This window comes from Sus scrofa, chromosome 7 (genome assembly GCF_054392235.1).
Source record: "Sus scrofa isolate SSC_HxYL_T2T_F1_AM1 chromosome 7, Sscrofa_HxYL_maternal_Yorkshire_Landrace_v2.0, whole genome shotgun sequence".
Classification (NCBI taxonomy): Eukaryota; Metazoa; Chordata; class Mammalia; order Artiodactyla; family Suidae; genus Sus; species Sus scrofa.
Window position 1 is genome coordinate 52,284,454 of NC_139389.1, and position 27,916 is coordinate 52,312,369.

The 27,916-nt window shown below is 41.4% G+C and overlaps 2 protein-coding genes across 6 annotated transcripts in view; one reads left to right on the forward strand and one right to left on the reverse strand.

The window, feature by feature from the left end:
* Positions 1-27,916, forward strand: part of C7H6orf141 (chromosome 7 C6orf141 homolog) — an 85,156-nt gene that overhangs the window by 32,831 nt on the left and 24,409 nt on the right. The gene's annotated exons all lie outside the window — the stretch shown is intronic.
* On the reverse strand, positions 385-26,887 carry RHAG (Rh associated glycoprotein). Of its 3 annotated transcripts, XM_003128440.5 has the most exons (10): positions 26,707-26,887; positions 14,861-15,044; positions 13,672-13,822; positions 11,364-11,511; positions 10,654-10,820; positions 7,656-7,793; positions 6,952-7,073; positions 2,685-2,773; positions 2,398-2,471; positions 385-1,400 (listed from the first exon to the last, which is right to left on the reverse strand). In XM_003128440.5, exons 1-10 carry the CDS (start codon positions 26,858-26,860, stop codon positions 1,326-1,328), a joined length of 1,302 nt encoding a protein of 433 aa, XP_003128488.2. In that variant the 5' UTR covers positions 26,861-26,887; the 3' UTR covers positions 385-1,325. The 3 variants fall into 3 exon arrangements, 1 of the variants encoding a protein (XP_003128488.2); XR_014809208.1 differs by lacking the exons at positions 385-1,400; positions 2,398-2,471; positions 2,685-2,773 and adding an exon at positions 3,582-4,020 and having other exon boundaries at positions 5,823-7,073; XR_014809209.1 differs by lacking the exons at positions 385-1,400; positions 2,398-2,471; positions 2,685-2,773 and adding an exon at positions 5,227-5,780 and having other exon boundaries at positions 6,662-7,073.

Genomic DNA, 27,916 nt, shown 5'->3' on the forward strand with positions numbered 1-27,916 from the left:
CTTGTAATTTTTAAGTTCTAGCATCCAGGATCTGAAGTTCTGTTAATGCTACCAGGCTTGAGTTTCTCACTTAAGCCCATCCTGGCAAGATTCCAGGACTCCAGCAATAGAAGAAAACTCTTCAGTTTCCAGAGAGAAAAAAAATTTATGTTATGTTCCTAGAAATGGTTTGTATATGACTATGTCAGTTATATTTTCTAAAACTCACATCTTCAAAACTTATTCTATGAGACACTAACTTGTTTTTTAATAGAGAATACAGAGTAACAATTTATTTGGATTGAGTATGGACTAAATATGACGAGTGTGTGTGCGGGCATGTGTGCACACTTGTTACCAAAATGAATTCTGACCACCAAAGAAAAAAGAGCCAAAGACAAATGCTTTATTTTATGATACCATTTAATACACTGAAATTTTATACAAAATAAACTTTGGGCAGATAGCATTTTAGCTCTTGTTGCAAACAATAATCATGCAAAAGAAACTGAGCATAAGACTATTTAAATAAAGATATGACATTACTAATTAGACCATTTTTAAAATCAAGAAAGCACCCCCCCAAAAAAAAACATATTACTGTCTTACATATATACATTTTCTTAATTCTTTTTATTTTATTTTTTTCCCTCTTATTTATTTATTTATTTATTTTTTAAGGCTGCACCCTCGGAATATGGAAGTTCCCAGGCTGGGGGTTGAATTGGACTACAGCTGCCATCCTACACCACAGCCACAGCAATGCCAGATGTGAGCCTCATCTGAGACCTATACCACAGCTCACAGCAAAGCCAGATCCTTAACCCACTGAGCAAGGCCAGGGATGGAACCTGTGTCCTCATGGATACTAGTTGGTTCATTAACCCTGAGCCACAACAGGAACTTCACATCTTTTTTATTTCTTACATAGATCTCTTACATAAATTATTGTTTCATTGGCCTCAGTTTCGTAATCTTTGAGATTGAAGACATAGTATGTACATTAAGGAATGGACGTGATTAGAAAGTGTTGATTTCTTTGTAAATCCTTCTCTGTGTGGGAAAAAAACCCCACAGGAAATACATGGAATCTTCACCCTGTACCTACCCACTGGCAAGAGTGATTCTGAATGCCCTGAATAAAATCCATTTGACCACCTGTTTTATGAGTCACATGTCTCCCACTAAATGATCCTTGATACTAAGAGAGAGCACCAGATTATGTTTATTTTCATACTGGACATTTGGGGCTCAGGATCCATCCGTTCTGGTCCACTTTCTCACTGGATGCTGCCATTTTGTTTTGAGTCTCGATAACAGGAAAAGAACAGGGGGCACAGTGGTTTTTAGGCTTCAGGTTCCAGCTGGTTGTGGCTCCTGTGTTCGGGGAAAAGACTGTCATGTTCTATCCTCTTAGGAACCTTAAAAAAAAAAAAAAAAAAAGAAAGATTAAGCCACTTTATAGTGTTTTTCACTGGGCCTATCGGAGGTTACTATGGAAACAAAGACAACTTCTGTAATTATTATTTAAGCATAGAAAGAACTGGGATTAAAAATCGTTTGAGTTGGGAAAAAAAAATACAGGAACAAAAGTATTTATCCCACCCACTTTGACGACATTCTCTTTCCCAAACCTGTTCTCTGAACATCCCATTGACCACATCCAAGTATCCATCACTCTTAACTTGGCAGGAGATCATTTGGGAGAAAATGTCAATGAAATAGAGGTAGACACTGTTGGATGCACAGGAGCTGATGCTTGGCTAGTCGTAGGACCTCTTGTGTAGTCACTGAGATTTTTCAGCCTTGCATGTTCCACCTATTTTGTCTACTTAAAAATTTTTTTGTTGTTGTGTTTTTAGGGCCACACCCATGGCATATGGAGGTTCCCAGACTGAGGGTCCAATCGGAGCTGCAGCTGCTGGCCTACACCACAGCTACAGCAATGCGGAATCTGAGCTGCATCTGCAACCTATACTACAGTCACCACAACGCCAGATCCTTAACCCACTGAGCGAGGTCAGGGATTGAAGCCGCAACCTCATGGTTCCTAGTGGGATTCATTTCCGCTGTGCCACGACGGGAACTCCTGTTTTGTCTACTTTTATATGTGGTGTGAAATCTCACACCACGGCCCAGTATTCCTATATTTATACGAGAAACTTTTTTTTTTTTTAATTGCTCTCAAAGGAGCGAACAGGCACTTGCCAACAAAATCTGTCTTCCCCTCGTCTAATTTCTGCTTTGGAAAATACCATAGCTTCTGATTTTATATTTCTGGGCACAGTGTTTCAGTCTCTCTCTACGCAGAGGGAGTTCAGCCAGTTTCATCCTAGGGATGCTGCACATCCCTGCGGTCAGCAAAGCTTTCATCACATGATGTAGTCATCACGACAGCCTTAGAACACGCTACAGTACCTCCCAGTAAACAGAATCCTCATAACAGTTCTCGTCAGATGGCTGTCCCCAGATAGGTATCTTTAGAATCAAACCTGTGAAAGTGGGGAGAAGATAAGTCGTGTTATGATGCTGAAAAAGAAAATCAACTTGCATGGTAATTAAAACACGGTTATAAAGTCATCCCTTTGAACTTATATGCTTACGATCAGAAGTTTAGAAAAATTTTAAACGCACCAATCAGTATGTTTAACATCTATTAGGCTGACAGCACGAGATATAGGGAAATATTTACTTTGTATGCTCACCTGTGATTAGCCCTCCAACAATTGCTATTCCAATGGAAGAACCTAGCGCAGCTGCCTGCCTAATCGCCTGCATATCCATGGCAGTAGACCTAGGAGACCAAAAAAATTGCGTTGTTTTTCCCAGATGCCAACAAATCTGATTTCCTGAGGGCGTACATGGCTGCCACCTTCAGGCCAGAGTGCAGCATTGCACACCAGCAAACTTTTGTTACCATTTTTCTTTTCATGTATTTATTTTCTTTATAACTTTTTTTTTTTTTTGGTCTTTTTGCCTTTTCTAGGGCCGTTCCCTTGGCATATGGAGGTTCCCAGGCTAGGGGTCTAATCGGAGCTGTAGCCGCCGGCCTACACCACAGCTCACGGCAACACTGGATCCTTAACCCACTGAGCAAGGCCAGGGATCGAACCCGCAACCTCATGGTTCCTAGTCAGATTCGTTAACCATTGCACCACGACGGGAATTCCTGATATCACATATATTAAATCTAAAAAATAGCACAAGCCAACTTATTTATAAAATAGAAACAGACTCAGAGACCTAGAAAACAAACCATGTTTAATAAAGGGAAGGGCAGTAGGGATATCTGGAAGTTTGTGATGTACACTGTAATACATAGAAATAGATAAACGGCAAGGATTTGCTGTACAGCACAGGGAACTATATTCAATACCTTGTAATAAACCACAACAGAAAAGAACCGAAAAAAGAAAGAATATATATTCTACGTACATATGTATATCTGAATCAGCTTTCTGTACACCTAAATAAGTGAACTATGTTTCAATATTGTAAATAAACCTAGTCGGATTCATTAACTACTAAGCCACGACAGGAGATCCTATTTTCTTTATAACTCTTGATTGAAGTTCAAAAATTCTTGTAAGCGCTTAAGAACATTTTTTTTTTCTTCAGGAATGATGCAAAGATCTTCTTTAGAAAGAGTTTAGTGTTTTCCACTAAAACACTGTAAAACACTTTAAAAATAAAAACGTGGTACCAGGCTCTGATGTGCAATCTGATTAATTCAACACGTATTTATTGAGCACACATTGAGGTTGGAGCCATACATAAAACAAACGTGAGCTGCCATCTCTCTTTACCCCATCACTCCCCGCCCCCAAACAATTGTGGTGGAATTAAAAACTGAAAAGCTAATTTTAGCCTGCCTTATTGGGACCCCTCATTGAAGGTATGGAAGTGCATTTTTATTATCTTAGAAGTAGTTCCCCCAAAATGAAATGCGTGATAAATTCCTTATAATTTGGAGAATGGGATAAAGTGATAAAAAGCTATTGAGGGGAGTTCCCATCGTGGCTCAGTGGTTAACAAATCCGACTAGGAACCATGACGTTGCAGGTTCAGTCCCTGGCCTTACTCAGTGGGTTAAGGATCCGGCATTGCCATGAGCTGTGGTGTGGGTTGCAGATGCAGCTCAGATCCTGTGTTGCTGTGGCTCTGGAGTAGGCTGGTGGCTACAGCTCCAACTGGACCCCTAGCCTGAGAACCTCCATATGCTGCAGGAGCGGCCCTAGAAAAGACAAAAAAAAAAAAAAAAAAAAAAAAAAAAAGAGCTATTGAAAGGCATAAGGGTGCATAGGAATGAATGTAGGAATTTTCTTAGCATACTGCCTTACTCTCAACAGGCAATTAACAAATAGTTGATTCAAGATCAAATGAGTGATTACGGGAAAGCAAACAGTTGGCTTAGGAGAGTGTATTGTTTCTTGCTTATCCTTCAAAGGGAAGAATGCCCTAAACTTAGATTTATTTTTTCCCTCTTTATTTGAAGGGTTTGATTTTTTTCTATTACAGAAAAAAATTCTATAAGTAATGTATGATTGTGGTAAAAATATCCAAAACCACTAATTAAGAAAAAGAAGGGGAAAAGTTTAACTTCCCTCCAGTCCTATCAGTAGAAACATACTGTAAAATATAAACAAATAAAATATTCCTGGAGTTCCCATTGTGGCTCAGTGGTAATGAATCTGGCTAGTATCCATGAGGCTGAGGTTCAATCCCTGGCCTTGCTCAGTGGATTAAGGATCTGGTGTTGCCATCAGCTGTGGTATAGACTGCAGACCCAGTTCAGATCCTGCTCTGGCTATGGCGCTGGCTGGCAGCTGCAGCTCTGATTGGACCCCTAGCCTGGGAACTTCCATATGCCATGGTTGCGGCCCCAAAAAAAGACAAAAAAAAAAAAAAAAAAAAAGAAATCCTCTATTTCTATTTCTGAGGCACCTCTTAAGAGTGTTTGCAGTGTTTACAACAGTATGATATTTGGGAGTTGAACTCATTAACTCAAGTTTTTGTCATGCTCGATTTGCATTAAAACACTTTAGTGCTAGGTCTCAACACCCTATTGGACCCTGGGAAGAACTAAAAGATGTTGGATATTTCTGAGGTTGTCCTCCAAATTTGCAAAAGGAATTAAAAAATATATATATGGAAGAAATGGGTCAGCTATATACATGAGGAAGAAGCAAACTTTATATTCAGTAGAAAATATGATTAAGCAATTTTTCAAATATTTATCATTACTGGTTTATTTTTAAATTTTTTATTGCTAGTCTTAACATGGTTACATTTTCATTCTTTTTATTTCTATTTTATTTTTATTAGAATATAGTTGATTTACAGTGTTGTGTCAATTTCTGCTGTATAGCATAGTGACCCAGTCATATACATATACATTCTTTTTCTCACACTATCTTCCATCATGTTCTACCCCAAGAGATTGGATATAGTTCCCTGTGCTGTACAGTAGGACCTCATTGCTTATCCATTCTAAATGAAATGGTTTGCATCTACCAACCCCAAAGCCCTGTCCATAAACATGGTTATATTTTCATCTGCTAGAATTAAAGAGAAACATTTTCTTTTCAAATTGTACAACTCTAATTAGTCGTCTTGTTGAGACATTTTCAAACACATATTCACCTTTTCTTTTTTTTCTTTTTTTTTTTTTTTTTTTCTTTTTAGGGCCGCACCCACAGCATGTGGAGGTTCCTAGGCCAGGGAGCTACAGTTACAGGCCTACACCACAGCTCTCGGCAATGCCGGATCCTTAACCCACTGAGCAAGGCCAGGGATAGAACCTGCAACCTCATGGTTCCTAGCCAGATTCGTTTCCACTGCACCTCGACGGGAACTCCTCACCTTTTCTTTATGCTTTCAAAATTGGCTATAAAAATGGTCATTTTGATTCTTCCTTCCTTCCTCTCTGAGTGATCAGAACTCTTGGCTCTTCCTAGCTTTGCATTTAATAACATTCATATTAAAATTGAATCTGCATTTAATAACATTCATATTAAAATTGTTCCAATAACAGTACAACTGATGGCTTATGACATCACGTCCACTCTCCTGAATTTGATCGATGGCTGTTCTTCCTCTGGCCATGTAAATAGATATTTATACCCAAATGGGGAAGAATCAGGCCTCCCAGAGCCTAGAAGGGATTTTAAAGAATAAAGAGTACAAATTTCTTATTTCACAAATGAGAACACTTGGAACCAGAAAAGTTAAATGATTTGTCAAAGGCCACTTTACTACCTGGTAGTAGAGTTGGAATCATATACCAGTCTTCCTGGTTCCCCAATCCAATGGCCTTCCACATTGTGCTAACTCATTCTTCTTTGTTGCAGATGGGATGCAAAGGCTGCCCAGTTCATCACATGTGCCCTACATGTGTGATTTTGCTAGGACCAAGTGAAAGAGTAAGCCTAATATAATCTGATTGTTATGATCAAATTGTCCTATCTGCTAGGAGACAATTGCCTGTGGTAGAGAATTTTAAACTATCATATTAATTTTTATTTTTTTATTTTTAATTTTAATTTTTATTTTTTGGCCTTTTCGGTGTGGTATATGGTAGTTCCCAGGCTAGGGGTCCAACTGGAGCTACAGCTGCCGACTTACACCACAGCTCACAGCAACGCTGGATCCCTGACCCACTGGGTGAGGCTAGGGATTGAACCCTCATTCTCATGGTTACCAGTCAGGTTTGTTACCGCTGAGCTGCATTGGGAACTCCTAAACTAACATATTAATTTTTAAAAAGCATTAATAATGTTGGTTAAGAAACATCTTCCAATACCATTCTATTCTCTCAATTATGTATGTCTCTTTGGCTTCAATAAGACCAGTCATTACAAACCTGTGCTCTGAACTGCTAAAGAAAAAGCTCTTTGATCCCTGGGTTTCTCAAAGAGTGAGAGAAAACAGAACTTGACCCTGGGAAACAGGAAAACCCATTCTTTCACTCACATGGTAGGTATCTCCATGGCTATGGCCACGATGCTGGCGAGGCCTCCTATCACACCAGGTAAGCCGTGCAGGTTATGGACTCCACATGTATCATGGATCCTCAGTTTAGTAGTGAAAAATGGCTAGGATTACAAAAAGAGGAAGCTGTATTATTTTGTTAGCTATAGAGAGCTCTGTGACTGAAGTTTAAACGACTGTGTAGGAAAAATTTTACCTACAGTCTAGTTCCCCATCTACCTCAGAAACCCCCTTACAGCAAAGAATCTGAATACACTGGTGGCAAAATTGCTCATTTCAGTCTTAGGTAGAAAGATGTGAAGGTGAGTAACTTTTAGTCCTACTCATTTTTATCTATTGCATGGTGTCCTAAATCCCTGAAAAGGGCCCAGAGTCCTTAATTATGCAAAATAAACATCAACAGCCACAAAACCTTTAGTGGAATTGATGCAAGGAAAGTAACACAAGTACTTAATGTTCCGTTCATACTAAGTTGTAAGTAACTAATATCCACAAAAGAAGGCAAGAAAGAGTAGGAACCACAGGGCCACTGACGTGTAGGTGATATTTCTGATGGGACAGCCAATAACCCCCAACCAAGGAGAGGTGCTTGGAAAGGACTTTTCATAGCTTTTCTCTACTAGTGGGGTATGAGAAGGGGATGGCACTGCTACAAATTTTGTCTCAGAGTGTCCGTTATTACTTACTGTCAGGAACTTGAACCCAAGTACGGATATAATTCCTGCAATGCTCCCAAGGATCAAAGAAAAGTATGGGGGGATTTTCATGTCTGCACACGTGCCCATAGCCACTCCTCCGGCAAGGGTTGCATTCTGAATGTGAACCTGTGGGTGGCACAGAAACCTGAGTGAGGTGAGCAGAAGGAAGCAGTGTTCAGAAGGACTTAGCCATCTTGAGTTGAGTGGATTCTACACATGTACTTCAGTTAGAAGGGCTGTGGATTCTTTTTCAAGAAGAAGGTTCTCTGTAATTCCAGAAGGCCTTTCTTCCCAGCCGTGGACATTTGGTATCTTTCTTGCAAGGTTCCTTGGTTGTGCATGAGAGGTCAGGTTAGTGAGACTAGAGTGGGAGGGATGTGAGGAAATCAAAAGAAGTTGTAGTGGGAGTGTATAGAGCAATTATTCTGGCAGTGTTCTGCCTCTTTATGCAGCTTTGGAATGCACTTGTGCTTACCATGAACTGAAAAACCTCTGTGGCTGCTGTGTGCTTTGCAGAGTCCATGATATTCCAATAATCAAAGAGGGGTCATAGAGACATTGAAATGTGCACATTACACATCAACAGCTTCCACAAGTGTCACTGTATTGAGAACATTTGAGGATGGAGGAAGGAATACTTAGTTTCCATTTACCAGAATTCCTTAGAAAAATCCTATTTTGACTGTACTGCCAGAGGAGGAAAGGTTATCAGTACTTTTAAAAGGGAAACACTGAGCTGTACATGCATGATTGCTTCTTCTTCTTCTTTTTTTTTTTTTCTTGTCTTTTGTCTTTTTAGGACCACACCTGCAGCATACGGAGGTTCACAGCCTAGGGGTCTAATCAGAGCTGTAGCTGCCTGCCTACACCACAGCCTCAGCAATGCCAGATCCAAGCCGTGTCTGTGACCTACACCACAGCTCATGGCAACATCGGATCCTTACCCCACTGAGCGAGGCCAGGGATCAAACCCGAAACCTCATGGTTTCTAGTCGGATTCTTTCTGCTGTGCCACGACGGGAACTCCTCTTTTTTTTTTTTTTTTTTCTTTTTTCTTTTTCAGCCATCCCCACAGCATATGGATGTTCTGGGGTCAGGGATTGAATCTGAGCCACATCTGCGATCTGCACCACAGCTGTAGCAATGCTGGATCCTTAACCCATTGCACCACAGTGGGCACTCCAATAATTGCTTCTTTTTATTGTTTTCAACTTTCTCTCATGAAACAGTTGGTAAAGAACTGAAATACATGTCCTTAGCAATGCTTAGAAATATTATGGTACAATACCCTTTTTCTCTCTCAGCCTAGAAGAATGGCTGATCTGAGGATTATTCCTTCACTACCATTTCTTTTTTTTTTTTTGTCTTTTGTCGTTGTTGTTGCTGTTGCTGTTGCTATTTCTTGGGCCGCTCCCGTGGCATATGGAGGTTCCCAGGCTAGGGGTTGAATCGGAGCTGTAGCCACCGGCCTACGCCAGAGCCACAGCAATGCGGGATCCGAGCCGCGGCTGCAACCTACACCACAGCTCACGGCAACGTCGGATCGTTAACCCACTGAGCAAGGGCAGGGACCGAACCCGCAACCTCATGGTTCCTAGTCGGATTCGTTAACCACTGCGCCACGACGGGAACTCCCACTACCATTTCTTTAGCTCATATGAAAGAAACCCAAAGGACCATTTGGCGGGGGGGGGGGGGATTTTATTTTGAAATAATTTTAGACATGTAAAAGTTGCAAAAATGCTGCAGAGAGTTTCCATAGATACCACACCCAGTTTGCCCCAATGTTAAGGTCTTATATCATCTTAGAACTAGGAAATTAGCATTGGTATAATACTATTAAAGACCTCATTTGAATTTTACCAGTATTCTCATTAATGTCCCTTTTCTTTTCCAGAATCCTAATCAGGATCCCACATTGCATTTAGTTGTTTTTTTTCTTTCTTTCTTTCTTTCTTTCTTTCTTTCTTTCTTTCTTTCTTTCTTTCTCTCTCTCTCTCTCTCTCTCTCTCTCTCTCTCTCTCTCTCTCTCTTTCTTTCTTTCTTTCTTTTTCTTTCTTTTGTCTTTCCTTCTTTCTTTTCTTTTCTTTTTTTTTGGCCTTTTTAGGGCCACACCCTCGACCTATGGCTAGGGGTCGAATTGTAGCCTCCAGCCTATGCCACAGCCACAGCAATATGGCAATATGGGATTCGAGCTGTGTCTGTGACTTACACCACAGCTCTTGGCAACTCTGGATCCTTAACCCACTGAGCAAGGCCAGGGATTGTACCTGCAACCTCACGGTTAATAGATTTTGTTTCCACTGAGCCACGATGGGAACTCCCTAGTTGTTATTTCTTTGAGACAAATACTTACTGTTAGAAAAGTAGGGTCAATTTGCATTTCCCCATTCTATTTTTCTACTCTTGATGAGTCCTGTTTTTAAGAAAATTTTCTAAGAACTTAGGGACAGTTAGCTTCATCATCAGTGAAGTAAGTTTCAGCTCTTTTATTTTTGTATGACCATATTCCCTGCTAGACTGTACATTCCTTGATAACACTTTTTAATTTGCCAGAGTACATTTTTTTTCCGGTCATTTTTTTTTAGAGCCGAACCCTCAGCATATGGAGGTTCCCAGACTAGGGGCCGAATCAGAGCTGTAGCTGCCAGCCTTCGCCACAGCCACAGCAACATGGGATCTGAGCCGTGTCTGCCACCCATATTGCAGCTCATGGCAACACTGGATCCTTAACCCACTGAGTGAGGCCGGGGATCAAACCTGCGTCCTCATGGATGCTAGTTGGATTTGTTTCCTCTGAGCCACGACAGGAACTCTAAGAGTACAAATTTGAAAAGTAAATGAATGCTATTTTCAGATTATTCTCCGAGTCTCCATTGTTGCGGTTTGTTCTGGCAGCTCAGCAGTGAAGCAGAAATGAACTACTCTTCAGAGTAGACATCAGAGTCGATTAGAGAAACTCCCATGGGGATGAATCGGCACTTACTATGTTGAGTTTGCCGTTTTGCTCGAGAAGGCTGGAACACGCGTAAGCGGTGACCACGCAGGCGGCGAGGGAGAAGTATGTGTTCACAATGGCCCTGCTCTGTGTGTCTCCAGGTGTGGCAATGGCTGAGTTGAAGCTGGGCCAAAATATCCAGAGGAAAAGAGTCCCTGCAGTAAACCGCAAAAAGGGGTTATTCGTTCTGACTATGGAAGACAGTCCAGGGCAGGCTGATTGCCTTGGGCGCTGACTGACATGCTGCCTTTATTTTTCAACTTTGCTGTCTTAGAGTTGGGGGAAAAGGGAGCACCGAGCCAGCATAAACAGAGTATTCAAAGGATGTTCCCTCTTTTTTTTTTTTTCTCCCCTTTTTTTCTTTTTAGGGCCTCACTTGCGGCATTTGGAGATTCCCAGGCTTGGGGTCCAGTTGGAGCTGTAGCTGCCGGCCTACATCACAGCCACCACAATGCCAGATCCGAGCTGCATCTGTGACCTATGCCACACTCACGGCAACGCCAGATCCTTAACCCACTGAGTGAGGCCAGGGATCGAACCTGCGTCCTCATGGATGCTAGTCACATTTGTTTCCACTGAGCCACGACGGGAACTCCAGTGTGTTCCCTCTTGAAAACGTCCTCACACCTGTGTTGGAGGTACCCTCCCCTTGCGTCTGATCAAAGAGAGAAGCATGGGGCAAGTTCATCTCAACTCACCAATCATTGCAAACAAGTCCGAGTGGTACACAGACTCTTCCTTGGGATGCCTTCTTCTCAGGCCTGATCGGTACAAGACACCGGCTACAGCCAAACCAAAGTAGGCCCCAAAGGCATGGATGGTCATGGATGCTCCAATATCAGAGGCCTGAGGGTGCAAAACATGCTTGTAAATCGAGGTAAAACTCACTATGGGAGAAAGGTTCATGCAAGAACTGCTTCATGGGTTAAACAAACAAAGATCAAGAGAGAAAGAATGTCAGACAAAGGGGAATAAAACTGGATCTCAAGAAAGAAAAAGTACAGGTGTTGGAGCCTCACAGAACTGACTCTGAATCCTAGGTCAGATGCTTCTCTGATGTGACTTTAGACAAATTATTCTACTTTGTCAAATCTCCAGCTCTGTAAAATGGGGAAATATTACCCAGCTACTATAGTTGGGGTGAGACTTAGATGGGACTAGGTTTTTCACGTGCCAGGTCCTCAGTGGGAACTCAGTACATTTGAGGTGTACTTCTCCAGGATGGAGAGATTCTCAGTGAAATATCATGCATTGCACTGAACACGGAACAAACAAGGGTTTTGCATTTACCTGGCACCGCAGTAAAAGCTCACTTCACAGCAACTCAAAGACAAAAGCTCGAGTTGCATATTTTTTTTACTCCCCTATGATGACAAGAAAATCAGCTAAGGTCTAAGATTCATTCGAAGAACTGCTTACTTTATTTTATTTCACTGCTTATTCGTGTTTTAGGTCCCTCTTTAGGATGACACAGAATGGATTTGATCCAGTTTTCTACATTTCCTGTCTCTAGAGGGAAAGTTCAGAGTGCCAAACCCAAGGCATTGCTTTGTACTTGCTGAAGTAGGACAATGATACAGATGTATTAATTTACTTAAACTTTCATGTGATAAACTCTTCCATATCTTTCAGATCCAGCTTAGAAGTGTCTTCTTCAGAGAGGCCCTCTTTGATTCCACAATCTAAATTAGGTCTTCCAGGCATACTCTCTCAGAACCCCTCTAATTTTCATAGCTTGTGTTGCAATTCATAGTAATATTTGTGTGTGCATGTGTGTGTGCCTGTGCATACATGATTCTGTGGGTAGGTGGTTGAATGTCTGATCTTTTGTTAGATGTCTGTCTCCCCTACTAAATTGGAAACTATGAAGACAGACCTTAACTATTTTGTTATCACTGAATCACCAACACATGACACCTAGAAAGTTGTCAAAAAATGTTTGCGATTGTAGGAGTTCCCGTCGTGGTGCAGTGGTTAACGAATCCGACTAGGAACCATGAGGTTGCAGGTTGGATCCCTGGCCTCGCACAGTGGGTTAAGGATCCAGCGTTGTGGTGAGCTGTGGTGTAGGTCGAAGACGCGGCTTGGATCTGGTGTTGCTGTGGCTGTGGTGTAGGCTGGCGGCTACAGCTCCGATTAGACCCCTGGCCTGGGAACCTCCATATGCCGTGGGAGCAGCTGTACAAAAGGCAAAAAAAGACAAAAAAAAAAAAAAAAAGTTTGCTATTGAATTAAGTGTTCAATAGAGGCATAAACAAAATCCTGGAGAGGGTTCAGTAAGAGTCCGTTTTCCTTCAGGAAGTTAATGTGATTTTCACAGAAGAGAAGAAATTTTGATCTAAGCTTTAATAAAAGCCTTTGAAAGGGTTATTTACTTAGTAGTTCAAATATAAACAGGAATTGATCACTGAGAGGCAATATTTTTTAATAAAAAGCATTGTAGAGCTAGAAAATTTCTGGATTTGAGTTCAGATTCAGGCAAGTAAAAATCACTTAGCATCTGTGATTATCAGTTGCATTCTGTATAAATAGTAATATCATATTACTTACCTTACGCAGTTGTGGTGACAATGCAATTAGATAATTTTTTTGTTGTTGTTGTTGTTGATTTGCCTTTTCTAGGGCTGCTCCCATGGCATATGGCGGTTCCCAGGCTAGGGGTCCAGGCTAGGAGCCACAGCAACGTGGGATCTGAGCTGAGTCGAGACCTACACCACAGCTCATGGCAATGCCGGATCCTTAACCCACTGAGCAAGGCGAGGGATCGAACCCGAAACCTCATGGTTCCTAGTCAGATTCGTTAACCACTGCGCCACGACAGGAACTCCTAGATAATATTTCTAAAACACCTGGTTTACTATAGGCACTCAAATGATGACTATTATTACTATTTGTGATGGTGTCACTGTCACCAAAGTTTGTCCCTGCATACAGTGGGCATCCAATATGTACTGTGACCAGAACTGATGTTCAAAGCTAGCTAAGTATAAATCTTCTAACCCTTACCAAAAATATCTTGCCAACCAGATATTCATTGCCAGCAAAGGCAGCAATTTCTAAAATTGTCATGATCAGCATTTGGCTTGGACTTGTTTTTCCCAGGACAGCTCCAAAAGAAATCAGAACTGTGGTTGTACTGAAGTCTGCGTTGATCATGCTGAGGGAAAAAGAAAGACAACATTGAAGGAAGAAGAACGAACACCCAAAAGTATGTGTTGTAATGAACTATAGCATTACCTTGTTCAGAGCACAGGGCACCTCTTCCCACCCATTGGGTGCTTCTCTTAGGTCTACTTTTTCTGTTTAGGCCATGCCTGCTGCATGCGGAAGTTTTCTGGCCAGGGATCACATCCAAGCCACAGCAGTAACCAGAGCCGAAACAGCAACCACTCTGGATCCTTAACTGGCCAACCCACCAGGGAACTCCTCTGAGGCTTACTTTTATCTTCTCCCACTTCCTTGCCCACCCCTACCTCCATTCACCATGCAATCTTCAGTTGCTCTCAAATTTCCTTTATTGTAACCTGCTAATTTCATTTAGGATTTTACCTTGTTTTTGTTGATTGGAGAAAGGAATTACCTTCTAGAGTGGTTACATTTCAAAGACAATCTTAGGAGTTCCCATCTTGGCACAGTGGAAAAGGATCTGACTAGGAACCACAAGGTTGCAGGTTGGACCCCTGGCCTTGCGCAGAGGGTTAAGGATCTGGCGTTGCGGTGAGCTGTGGTGTAGGTTGCAGATGCGGCTCGGATCTGGCATTGCTGTGGCTTGTAGTGTAGTCTGGCACCTGTAGCTCCAATTAGACTCCTAGCCTGGGAACTTCCATATGCCACGGATGCAGCCCTAAAAAGCCACCCCCCCCCAAAAAAAAAAAAACCCAACCAAACAAAAAACCAATCTTGGAACAATTTACAAATGGAGGATTTTTGCTCTCTGTACAGGAGAGGGAAGGAATAATAATTTTATGGAAGGGGCTTTCTCATACCCTTAAGATCAAATCAGAGAGGGTGTAGACATGAAGTACGATCCAGCTCAGGAGAGCAAGGCATTGATTTAGATCCTTGGATCCCGGTGATCTTCAACTGTCACAGGGAGACAATCTGCAGACTAGTTCAGAGGCTGACTGTCAAGAGGCTAAGCAGGGAAACAATAGCTCTGAAAACACAATGGTTGGTAAAACCAGGGGCTGCTCACTTTTTGATTCCAATGTGAAATTTCTTTCCGTGCATGTGCAGGATCCCCTGTACAATTGTGCCCCACTGGAGGCCCAGGGCAGCAATGAGGAAGTTGATGCCGACACTGCTGAAGCCATATTTTCTCAGGAAGGTCATGAGGAAGCCGAACCCAGCAAATACCATAATATGCACATCTCGGAAGACTGCAGAAGAGCAGAGGAAAAACATCTGCATAAGGGGAGCTCTGAGAAAGTGTTATATCATAGTAGAGTCCTTTTACTTAGTGCCACAGCCTTTTCAGAAAACACTACAAAGGGATAGTTAACTGGGTGGCCAGGGCCAGCTTGGCTGCTCATCCGTTGTGAGAACTTGGGCAAAATATGCAGATTTGAGCCTTTTCTTGGAAGACTATACACTATCATGCCAGTGTCTTTTATCCTCTCCCTGAAGAGTTTTCTGTTACTTTCCACCCGAGGAAAACTTGGCAGAACACAGTGCAGGTAACCCCCTTTTCTTGCGGACTTTTCCAGTATCCCAGAGAAAATGAATATTTCCAATAGTCTTCTCCCAAACCCCAGCTTTAGCGCTTGTCACCCTGCATCACCATTTATTTTGCATGCATCTCACCGTCATAGTTCTTTGATGGGGTGTTCATCTCCTGCACTAGACTGTTTCCTGATTGAAGGGAATAGGACATAGTCATCCCTTGATTCCCTGAATCTGGATAAAGGCCTGCATCCAGGAAAAGAGGCAATAACGACAAAAGGAATGAGTTGCAGTCTTTATCTATCAAATGTGTGGGATAGGACCAGCCCTGGAAATGTCACCTGATCGTTATTCAAGTCATTATGGGAGAATGGTTTTCTAAACCGATGTAAGGAAGGCTGTATCCCCTTGAGGAATAAATATTTGACTTGGTGTCTGGAGATGCAAGCTGAGGTCCCCCAGTTCCAGTTCCAGTTCTTTTTTCTTTCTTTCTTTCTTTTTTTTTTTGCTTTTTAGGGCTGCACGGTGGCATATGAAATTTCCCAGGCTAGGGGTCCAATCAGAGCTGCAGCTGCCAGCCTACACCATAGCCACAGCAACATCAGATCCAAGCAGTGTTTGCAACCTACACCACAGCTCACAGCTGGATCCTTAACCCACTGAGCAAGCCCAGGGATCCAACCCGCAACCTCATGGTTCCTAGTTGGATTTGTTTCTGCTACGCCACGTCGGGAACTCCAGGTCCCCCAATTTGATCACATGACTGTGTGACCTTGGGCAAGTCACTTATTCTCTGAGAGCTTCAGGGCTTTCATCTGCAATACTGCAAAGGCTCTTTTTCACATTGTCCCTGGCTGTACAGAGTGTGCCAGGTGAGGCCTCTCAGTTCCCTCTGGGAAATTCTCTTGTTCAGGTCACAGCCCTTCCCCTTGGGCAGCCGGAGCCCAGTGAATGGTTCCCATGAGCATCCCCTCGGCTTCAGCAAAGGGCCACCTGAAGCTAGATGCTCCCAGGCTTGGTGTTTCCTGTGCAGTCAGCTGAGGCTTCTCTCTCTGCCCAAACCCCTCTGGTGCAGGTGTTGACAGCTGAGACTAATGTGACACCTTCCTGTGGGTTCTCTTGTTTCTGCAGAACTTTCCTGACTCTGTCCCCCGACACAACTTGCATACCACATTTTTTTGGGCAAATTTTGCAAATTAGGGAGTTCCCATCGTAACAAACCCAACTAGTATCCATGAGGACACGGGTTCAATCCCTGGCCTCACTCAAGGGGGATCTTGCGTTACTGTGGCTGTGGCGTAGGCTGGCAGCTGTAGTTCCAATTTGACCCCTAGCCTGGGAACTTCCATATGTCACAGTTGCGGCCCTTAAAAAAAAATGTTGCAAATTAAATCCGGCCAACTAATCTGTGGCAGGGATCACACCACAAAGAGGGTGCAATGCTGTCTTTCCAAAGGCTCCCAGTATTTGAGAAGGGTCCTTTGCAGGCCTGGATACTTCTCTGACAGTCTTACTCTATGACAAATACCAGGACAGACAGGTTGGCACCATAGACTGAATCCCTGCATTCTTTCAGGGGTCTGGAAGCTGGGCTAACTTGCGTATGAGTGCAGCAAATGTAAGGATAAAGAGAATGTGAAAACCACACCAAACTTCCTGATTTGGACACACAGTGTCACCACTCCTTTGGCCCCATCCATGCAGTGAGTCTTTTGGCCATTTTATTGTTTATAGGCGCAACCTCCCTTGAGAGTCAGTATGAGGGTGAGAAAGGGAAAGACAGATTTCTGAAGACGCTCCTCAGCCACTGTAAGGGGTCTCAGAGAGGAGGATGTGCAGTCCCCCCCCACCCCCGCCCCGACTGCAGTGAATCTGACTGAGACCCAGATTCTGCATGTCCACCCTCATCTCATACCTACTCAGGGGACTTCAGAACTGGAATTTTATCTCACCTGCTGATGGGCAACTGTCAGCTATTGTCAACCTGTTTGATCTTGGAAATATGGGTGAGCATATATATTCATCTTTGGATATTGTTTTATAATCATTTTGATTTTTATACGCACACATTTGATTTAGATCACAGACTAAGTCGGAATGGAACTTAGGGTATGCATGACTCTTTTTTTTTTCCTTATGGCTCAGTTTCTTCCTTCCTTCCTCCCTCTCTCTCTGTTTTCTTCTTTCTTTCTTTCTTTCTTCCTTCCTCCCTTCCCTCCCCCCCCCTCCGTCCTTCCTTCCTTCCTTCTTTCCTTCTTTCTTTTCTTTCTTCCACACCTGCTTGTGACAACACTGGATCCATAAACCACTGAGTGAGGCCAGGGATCAGACCATCATCCTCATGGATATTAGCAGGTTTTTAACCCACCGAGCCACAACGGGAACTCACTGTATGACTCTTACTGGTTATGATTTCACTAAACCTTTCTAAGACTCTCTGTTCTCCTCTTTAAAGAATGGTTTGGATTAGATGAAGTTCAAAGTCTTCATAGCTCTACAACTTGGTTTATTTATGTTATTTTGTTCTTAGGTCAGGACTCTTAAGATTCGGAGAAGTGAGGGGGGTTATTTATAATCACAAAACTATAAGAAAAATAACCCTGTCTTATCAACTTCACTGTTTTTAAAAAATTTTGTTGTTCTTCTAAACGTTCTTTCCCCCTAAAATACTCTTGTTCCTCCTGTAATGTGCTGATTTTGAAGCTAATTTAAAAACTAGTTCCCTTGTGGCAAAATGGGTAAAGGATGCCACTGCAGTGGCTCTGCTTGCTGCTGTGGTGTGGATTCCACCTATGACCTGGGAACTTCCACAAGCTGCTGGCTCAGCCAAAAAAATGTTTTAACTCATTTTGGAATGTTTCACACGGGGAGTAAGAATTCTTAAGATTCTGTCACCCTCTCTCTTTACAGAGAGGGAGGAACTTCACTTAACTGTGCTCGTCAATCTAATTCTGATTACTGCTTTTTGCCACAAGGGGGCTTAAGAACCTCTATTATTTACGTTGCTAAAAGGAGTTTACCAAGTTGAGAAGGCTCTTGACATCATGATTCTGCATAAAAGGTGTGGACACAAAAGTTTACAAACAGGATTATATACACTCTTTCATCTTACTGTCGGGATTTTTTTTTTTTTTTTTTTTGTAGGTGGTATAGGGAGAGGGTCATGAGTTTAGTCTTATTGTGGAAAACTCTGCCATTAAAGGAATAAAGTAGCCTCTTTATAGAAGGAAAAAGGGATTTCTTTAGTGGTTGGAACTTTTTGCGAAGTCTTCTAACCAGTTTTAAAAACTGCCAAGGTTTGTCTAAATCAGATATTCTCGACAGCAGGCAATTGTTAAAAATTGAGGTATGGTTGGTTTACATTATTGTGTTAGTTTCAGTGTACGGTGTAGTGATTCTTTTTCTTTCCAGATTATGTTCCATTATAATTTATTACAAGGTATTGAGTGAAATTCCCTGTGCTATCTAGTAAATCCTTGTTGCTTTTCTATTTCATGTAGAGTAGTTCATTTCTGATAATCTCACGCTCCTAATTTGTCCGGCCCTGTTCCCTTTCCCCTTTGGTAACCGTAAGTTTGTTTTCTATGTCTGTGGGTCTGTGTTTTGTATACAGATTCGTGTCATTTTTTAAGATTTCACATATGAGTGATATCATATAGTATTTGTCTTCCTCTGTCCATAGCAAGCAATTTTCGCCTCTAAAGTAAATCTGGCAATGTCTGGTATTTTTGCTCTATATTATACTTCCATGTTTATCTTGGACTAGGATATCTTTTAAGCCCTGGTAATGCAACATCTTTAAAATGCAACTGATTGTTCCACCTCTCTTTCTAGCACCAACAACCCACAGACAGCGTGGAAAGGAACCCTCTCTCCCCTCCATTTCCTGCAGATAGCTGCTGCCTAGAATACTCTCCATCCCACACCTGGCACTTCTTTACCTGGCACTTTCTCTCTCCTTTTTTTTTGGTCTTTTTAGGGCTGCATCCATGGCATATGGAGGTTCCCAGGCTAGAGGTCAAATCGGAGCTGTAGCCTCTGGCTTACACCACAGCCACAGCCAGACCAATGCCAGTTCCAAGCCACCTCTGCGACCTACACCACAGCTCAGGGCAATGCTGGATCCTTAGCCCACTGAGCGAGGCCAGGGATTGAACCACGTCCTCATGGATACTAGTTGGGTTCCTTTCTGCTGAGCCACGATGGGAATGCCTACCTGACCCGTCTCGCAGATGTCACTCGAGAACCAGATGCTCTGCATGCTGTCTCCAGGCGCAGCTGTAACCCTGAGCACATCCCTCTTGTTTTATTCATTTGGTTATGTGCTCGTTGGTACCCTATGCCTGCTTATCATTTATTCAGATAGACTCTTGAGTGAGTGGTGCCAGTTAGATAAAGTGGGTGCAAGTATGAAGGTAGGAATCACGAAACGGCTTGTTCCTAGGAGATGCTAGCTGAAAGTCTGGCCTCTATAGCTTCTGGGGAGATGCCTCAGTTATGCGAGAATAAATGGCTCACTGGTGAGGGCCACTGAGAATTTGCCTCACTGGGACTCTAGGGTTCTTATTCAGAAAAATGATTTTTCTGTATCAAGTAGTAAAACTTATACAGCTTATTCTCCAATTAGAGATTGGTTGACTGGTTGTTTTGTTTTTTAATGGTTGAGGGCTGGCAAAGTGTTTGCATGCAGATAGCTATTTCTTAGTGAGTTCCAGGCTTTTGAACCATTTGGGGTTCATTCAGAACTTAGGTATTTTCTGAAAAATAGGTTCCTTGTGATGTCTTTCCTCCCCTATCTCCAAATATTCTAATTTTATCCATTTCATATATTTAGAAAAAAAAGTAAAATGAGCAGCTATGAACTAGTCACCGGATTTATTAGTTGTTAATATTTTCTATATTTGCTCTCTCTCCAGATATGTAGGTATACATTCACTTAATCCAGTTATAAGTATGTCATTTTTTTTTCTTTTTAAGGCCACATCTATGGCATATGAAAGTTCCCGGGCTGGGTTGAATTGGAGCTGCATCTGCAACCTATGCCACAGCTTTTGGCTATGCCAGATTCTTAATCCACTGAGCAAGGCCAGGGATCAAACCCGCATTCTCACGGAGATTATGTTGGGTCCCCTGAACCACAGTGGGAACTCCAAAAATATGTCATTTTGCCCTAAACCACTTTGGTGTGAATCTCCTAAGCAAAAGGACATTCTCCTAAATAATCACTTCATCATCAAATCCAAGAAATACAACATGGATACAGTATTATTCAATGTAGAATCTATGTTTGAATTTTTTCAGCCATTTCAAATTTGTCCTCATAGGTTGTTTTGACTCATTATCCACTCGAGTTTCATACATTTGTTTGTATTTTATAAGCCTTTCGATTTGGAGCTGCAGTTCCACACAATTTTTTTTTCTTTTTTTCTTTTAGGCTCTACCTGAGGCAAATGGAAGTTCTCAGGCTAGGGGTCGAATCGGAGCTACAGCCTACACCGCAGCCACAGCAGCTGGGGATCCGAGCCGTATCTGTGACTTACACCACAGCTCATGGCAACACCAGATCCCCAACTCACTGAGCAAGGCCAGGGATCGAACTTGTATCCTCATGGATACTAGTCAGGTTCGTTTCCATTTGTTTCCACTGTGCCACAAGGGGAGCTCCCCCTCCACAAACTTTTTATTCATGGTGGTGTTTAGCCTTTTATGTAGAATGTCCCACAATTTGGGTTTAATTTTCACCATAATTAGAATTAGACTAAATACTTGGGCACGTATATTAGGCAGGTGGTATTGTGTATTTGCCATTGCACCACACCAGGTAACACCTAACTTGTTCCTGTTACTGGTGATGGTATGTTTGAGTACTTAGTTAAGATTGTCCTGCCAGATCTCTCCATGTAAATGCACCTTTAGTCCTGTAAATAGTACATAATCTCTGGGGCAATTCTTTTGGACCTTATGTTCTCCAATAACTTCTCACCTAATAATTTATCATTCAACATGAACACTGCTGGGGTCAATTATCACATTGTTTTCAAAATGATCATTTTCTGTGTCTATTACTTTCATATTTTCATATTTTTATTTCATAGAGCTGGCATTTGCCTATAAAAAAGAACTTCTTCCTTCTCCTCTTACCCTGCTTTAAGGGTGTATTTCAATGAACTCATTGAAGGCTCTTTTCTTTGTTTCAATGGGTTATCATCTATTATCATCTTATCATTATTGTTTTTAATGCTCTATTTATCCTCAGCTTGGCTAACTGGTGCTCTTCCAAGCAGGATCCTGTGTTCTCCTGACCTGTCCCCATTAGTTTTTACACGCTTGGCTTACTGTGTGCTTTCTTTGCCCTGAGCTGGAATGAGCCCATGGACAGAGAATGGTATTTAGAAGCCAAGATTTGGGTTCTATTTGTGCTCACTGCTTCCAGTCCTTTTAAGTAAACAAAACCAGTCAATTCAAAGGCAATATACAGGAGGCTGGTATTTATTGTTAGGTCATAAAACACAGGCAGCATGTTAATTTGGGCATTATGACAATTCCAAGTATCACTTAGAAGAGCAGTAAACAACTTCCTAGGAATCATGTACATATTCTTTTAGTAATCCTTCGCCTATAACATCTATCTAGATTTGCTGAATCTTTTGTAATAAATGAACTGAATGTTACCTGAATAGATATAGAAACACATTCTTAAATGCAGATTTTAAAAATAAACCATTATCTTTAATCTGTTGCTGGTATTGAAATTCATAAAATAATTTATAGCACTGTGTACATCCTTTGCCAGTTTGCCTGTATCTTCTATAATTTTTTTTTCTTTTTTAGGGTGGCACTTGCAGCATATGGAAATTCCCAGGCAAGGGGCTGAATCAGAGCTGCAGCTGCCGGCCTATGCCACAGCCACAGCAAGTTGGGGTCATGGCATCATCAGATCCTTAACCCTCTGAGTGAGGCCAGGGATCAAACCTGTATCCTTATGGTTACTAGTCGGGTTTGTTACTGCCAAGTCACAATGGGAACTCCTCTTCTGCAATTCTTAAAGTGTGATCTGCAGACATCTTGGGTGTCTTGGAAATACTTTCAGGGAGTCTGAGGTTAAAGTTATTTTTATGATAATTATAAGATGTCATTTTTCTTTCCACTGGGTTGATATTTCCATAGATGATGAACAGCAATGGTATGTAAAACTATTGTCACTGTAAGATGAATAAAAAGAGTGGCACAAACAGTGGTATTCTTCATGACCACACGCTTGCAGGAAAAAAGGCCAATTTTACTTAGACATTTCTTGATGAATCAGTAAAAGTTATTCATTTTAGCTACTGACCCTCTCATGCATGTCTTTTTAACATTCTGAATTAGTATGCTGAAATGCAATTACACATAAAGCACTGCTGAAACATCATGGTTGTCTCAGACAGAAAAAAAGCATTTTTGCTATTGTTGTGAGTTGTGAACTGACAGAGCAAATTTTTCATGGAATTCCATTTTTTCTTTTGAGAAAAGATTGATTGATGTAAACTAGGGTTTTAACCTTTTCTGAAAAATGAACGCAGGGAGGCTGAGAAGAACCAACGATGTTTCTTGCCAGTGATACAAGAAAATTAGAATTTCACCAGAAACTAACACAACACTGTAAATCAACTATACTTTAATTAAAAAGTAAATTAAAAAATTAAAACTTCAGAAAGTTTGTGTCTACTGCTACAAGCTCGTGAGCTTCCTGAAACTTCTCAAGGGTTTCTGCTGCGAAGGTTGGTGGGATTAACAGGTATCCTTTTTTTGAATGTTATCTAATGAAATATGTCAACATTTGGAGTACCTGCATAATTCTGAAGCAGTATTTTTCAAATGATCAAGGTACAGTGTCACAAGATCACACGTGGGTAAATGATCCAAAGTGTGAGACAGAATGAAGATTTTAATGCAACAGAGGAGGAAAAGGTCACTGATGTGGTTTTAACGTCACAGACATTAAAGACTTTCTGTTTGTAGAGTCGCTATTAAAATGTTAACAGTGCTCAAAGAGCCTTTTCCTTAACACGCTGCTTTTTTAGTCTTTCTACATGTTGGCAAGGATTAGTTCACGGTAAAGACAAGCTTCATTCCTTGTCAAGTTTTTTGCCTCAACAGAGGGCCAACACTTTGCTGGGTGCCATGAAAGCCAAAAACCATGGAGTATAACTAGTTTCTCAAATGAGTTTCTCTGAGGTCTGTCATAACATGTAATGTGATATTCGGGTGTGCAACCTACTTCCATGGTTGTGCCCTGGGATGGGTGCAGATGCCAGGGTTGTGTGACGTCATTCCTTTCTCTGCTATTCACAAAAGCATAGCAGGATGCAAGTAAGCAAAAGGGATGGATAAACTTATATCTGACTGAATTTACTTAAAATACAAATTAGGAGTTCCCCTTGTGGTTCAGTGGGTTAAGAACCCAACATAGTCTCAACGAGAATGCACGTTTGATCCCTGGCCTCGCTCAGTGGGTTAAGGATCCTGTGTTGCCACAGGCTGCGGTGTAGGTTGCAGATGTGGCTCAGATCTGGTGTTGCTGTGGCTGTGGTGTAGGCCAGCACCTACAGCTCTGATGTGACCCTCAGCCTGGGAACGTCCACATGTTGCGGGTATAGTCGTAAAAAGAAAAAAAAAATCCTACTTTACTTATTTGTGAAAAACTCATAACTTGCACCACGCTGCAAGTGAGAACTCTTGTAATGCACTATGAGCCTCTTAGTTGGGAACCAGATCTTCTCTGGGCTTGAATCCATGCACTCAGCCCACTGCCTGGTGCTGGGTAGATGCCCCAAAATGTTTGTTGACTTGATTTGAACCTTGCTTCTTAATGAGTGCATATTTTATAATCTTCTCTCCAATGACTTATGCTGTTAACAGAAATTTGGTGGACATTAATTGTTTGAAATGTAGGAAAACTATCTGAATAATCATTATAATCATGTAGTTTCTAGGGCTGTTCTACAAAATATTTTAACCAGTGAGAATATAGCCAAACTGGAAGATTAGTACTAGCCACAAGTTTAGGTCTCGAGAGCCACCTTAGAGAAGAGAGAGCTGTTAACTGCGCATAGACTGGGTTACAAAGAGCATTTTGAATGAGGGAAGACTGTCTTCCACGTAAAATTTCACTTGACCTTGTGTTCTGCTCGCTGCCCTTCTTCTGGAGCCCCAGCAGACCCTATCATTTGAATCCCTTCTCCCTTACTCTGCCTCCTGCTTATGTCCTGACCTCACTGCCCTTCTGGCGAGGAAGAGGTCATGGGATGTGTATAAGAGTGTGTGTGTGTGTGTGTGTGTGTTGGCTCTTAAGTAACAAACAACTGTTGGTTTCATGTACAACATACATTGTTAACCATTGTTATTGGCAACTGTGATTCGATGTTTCCCTAAAAAAGTGAAAAAAAATCCTGCCTTAGATATCATTTTTCCATTCCTCACTTTTTGTCATGTTTGATACAGCTCATGTAACAGTCAGTCCTGCCAGCGACACTTTCAAATAATAGCCAGAAGTTGACCATTTCTCAATATTTCTTCCACTTCTACTTTGGTCCAGCCTGTTTTCATACCTCTGCTGGATTACTAGATTGTTCTCCTACTGCTCTTTTGACCCCTTACAAATTATTTTCTAAAACCTTTGACACTGGAATTTAGAAAATTAACCTTGAATTATGCAAATTGTGGAGCCCTTAAGCTCTCACGACCATTTTATCTGAATAACACTAATCTTAGATTATATTATTGGAATTTTTTGTTTTTTGTTTGTTTGTTTTTTGCTTTTTAGGGCCATACTCACAGCATATGGAGGTTCCCAGGCTGGGGGTCTAATCAGAGCTACAGCTACCAGCCTACACCACAGCCACAGCAACACAGGATCTGAGCCGTGTCTGGGATCTACACCACAGGTCATGGCTGAGGCCAGGGATCGAACCTGCATTCTCATGGATCCTAGTCAGCTGCACCACAACGGGAACTCCTGTTGGCCTTTTGTATCTGTACTGTACTGCAGCTCTTTGTTTACATGTGTACCAAACAGTAGCGTCTTCGAATAGAGAGATCTTACTTGTTTTAGCTTCGAATAAGTTTGCTGGTGCACATGCTTGGTACATAGAACAAGTATTTATTGGATGAAGAAATGAACAAGAGAAAAGCATACAGAGGCAAATAATTCTTTCCTGTTTTAGCGTTCTCTGACTTGCCAATTATAAAATTACTTAATCTAGAACCCTTTTGGATATCAATGTACTGTAAAGAGAACTAGACTTGGAGTCTGAGTCTCGGACCTGCGGTCCTAACTTCGCCCTTAACTTGCAAAGTGCCTTTTGGCTGAGTCACTTCACAACTCTAGGTCATAATTTCTGCATGAGGATATTCTGCATTATATAAACTCTCTCCAAAAAATGTGGACACCAGAGACCAAATGTCATATTATTTTTTTTAAAAAGTTTAGACATGTTCTAGTACTATAATATTGCTACTACTTTAAGCAATTTAATACATTAATACAATTTGTTGTTTAATAAAATTATCTGTGTCTCATTAATAAAAAAAACAAACAGTCTATAGTAGAGATCTGGTACCACCCTCCCTGGTTAACAAAATCGTGAATATGCCAGGCTCATGATAGGCAGTCAGTAAATGATGGTTCTTATTGTTAGGCTACTTATTCCATAGCCTGCCTTTCCAACTTGAAACTAAATTCATTTTTCTCCTTCCATTGTCATTCCCAGGAAGGAGTTCTGCTTTCCAAAGGTGTAAGGTGTTTATCTAACTCAGAGGAAAAAAAACTGTCTTCCTGTCAGAATATTATAAAACCAAAAAAAAAAAAGTATTATAAAATCCTGAGAACATCCATTTATATCCGATATCATCCTTAATACCCCTTCTTATACGTTTGGTTTCTCCCAATGAAGTCCAAGCTCCTCTCCTCAATATTCCATTCTGTTTCAACTTTTTCTCCTTCAGAGTTACTTTTGACTCTTTTTGTTTGGGGGCAGGGGGTGGAGGGAGAGATTTTTTTTTTATACTTTGTGGAAACAGTGATCATTAAAGGAAAAATAAGGTCATTTACCAGCATATAGGGAACACAAAAAATTGATCAATTATTTAAATTTTTAGCTTTTTGTTCTGATATTTTAATAGACACAGATTCTATCCAAACACAATAACGACAGAGACCAGATGCCCCAGCATTCTCTTACAGTAACACTCTCATAACAATCACGTCCTTCTATAAGGAGCTCCAACACGGATCTCAAGGGATTACAGCATTCAAAGACCTCACATTCTAAGAACCTAAAGTGGGTTCACATCCTGAGAACCCCAAAACATGTAATAAGAAGTAGATGGTTTACTCACAAAGATACAAGTCCCCGGATGTGTCCAAGTTCACGCTGGTGCTGTTGGGCTTCTGGGAAAGGTTCTGATCTGTTTCATACTGAACAAATGTTGCAAATAAAACAATCATGGCAACCTCCAGGCCAGTGGCCATCAGAGGGAACGTGAACCTCATGTTTGCGGCAAAGGACAGAGGCACACTGAGGGCTTCACGGGCTGTGGGAGGTTGATAAGGACAGTTCACGTCCAAGGCACGCCAGTGACATTGCAAGAAAAAAAAAAAAGAGCAAGCCTGGTGAAAACACCCTATCCTCTGGGGAGAAATATACTCTGTAATTGATTTGTTCCAATGCTGGTTTGAAGAACATACAATGTAGGTTGGAAGAAGCTAACTGATGGAAATGATCTGCTGAACAAAAGTGCCTAGAATCTTATTGAACTTAATTCAGCAGAAACTTGGTGTTTATTATATGACAGGTACTGAGTTAGGCTCTAGAGGAGACAAAAAAACTAAACAAAACATAGAATAGGTCTCTCAACTTCCTTGATGAGATTAAGAATCTAGTCGGAAGACAGAACGATAAGCAAATGATTATATAAAAACAAGTAATATTAACAGTGTTTATAAAAGTACTGGGGAAGATAAATAAGGCAGCAGTTTATTTTATTGAGCACGTGATATGATATTGATGGAGGTATTAAAAAATTAAATAAGTTTATTGATAAAACAGAAAGAGGGAATAGCATGGGGCTTGGAAGAACATGACCCATTTGAGTTAAGTTAGTTAAGCTGGAATATAGGAGAGATGGGGAGGGGCTGGGGGCTGGAATAAAGCTGTAATGGTAGCTTGGATGGGTCGTAAAGGGCTTTTCATTTAATACTGAGGATGCTATAGAGCATTAGCATTAGTGCCTATGAACTAATGCCTATGAGCATTAGTTCATAGGCACGAAGGAATGTGTAGCACTCCGAGAAGCAATGTTGCATATTTAGGATGATGCTTTTCTTGAGTTCTTATTCAGCTTTACACAAATGCAAATATATGAGTACACAAATTTGCTGGGATATATTTTTAGTTGTATTAAAGAAGAGAGTGGACTTAGGGACATAATTAATTCACTCTCTTGACGAATAGTCACGTGTAAATAAGACGCTGAGCTAATCAAAACCACCATGATGGTTCTGTCTCCATCCTGGAATTGTTCTCATAGCAGAATAGATCTGTCTTTG

Coding starts and splice junctions, on each gene's coding strand:
- RHAG (XM_003128440.5), bottom strand. CDS start 26,860: ATGAGGTTCACGTTCCCTCTGATGGCCACTGGCCTGGAGGTTGCCATG. Junction 13,823..14,860: donor TTTCACATTGGAATCAAAAA/GTGAGCAGCCCC, acceptor TTTTTCCCTCAG/CATGATCAACGCAGACTTCA. Junction 7,794..10,653: donor AAAACGGCAAACTCAACATA/GTAAGTGCCGAT, acceptor TGCCACCCACAG/GTTCACATTCAGAATGCAAC.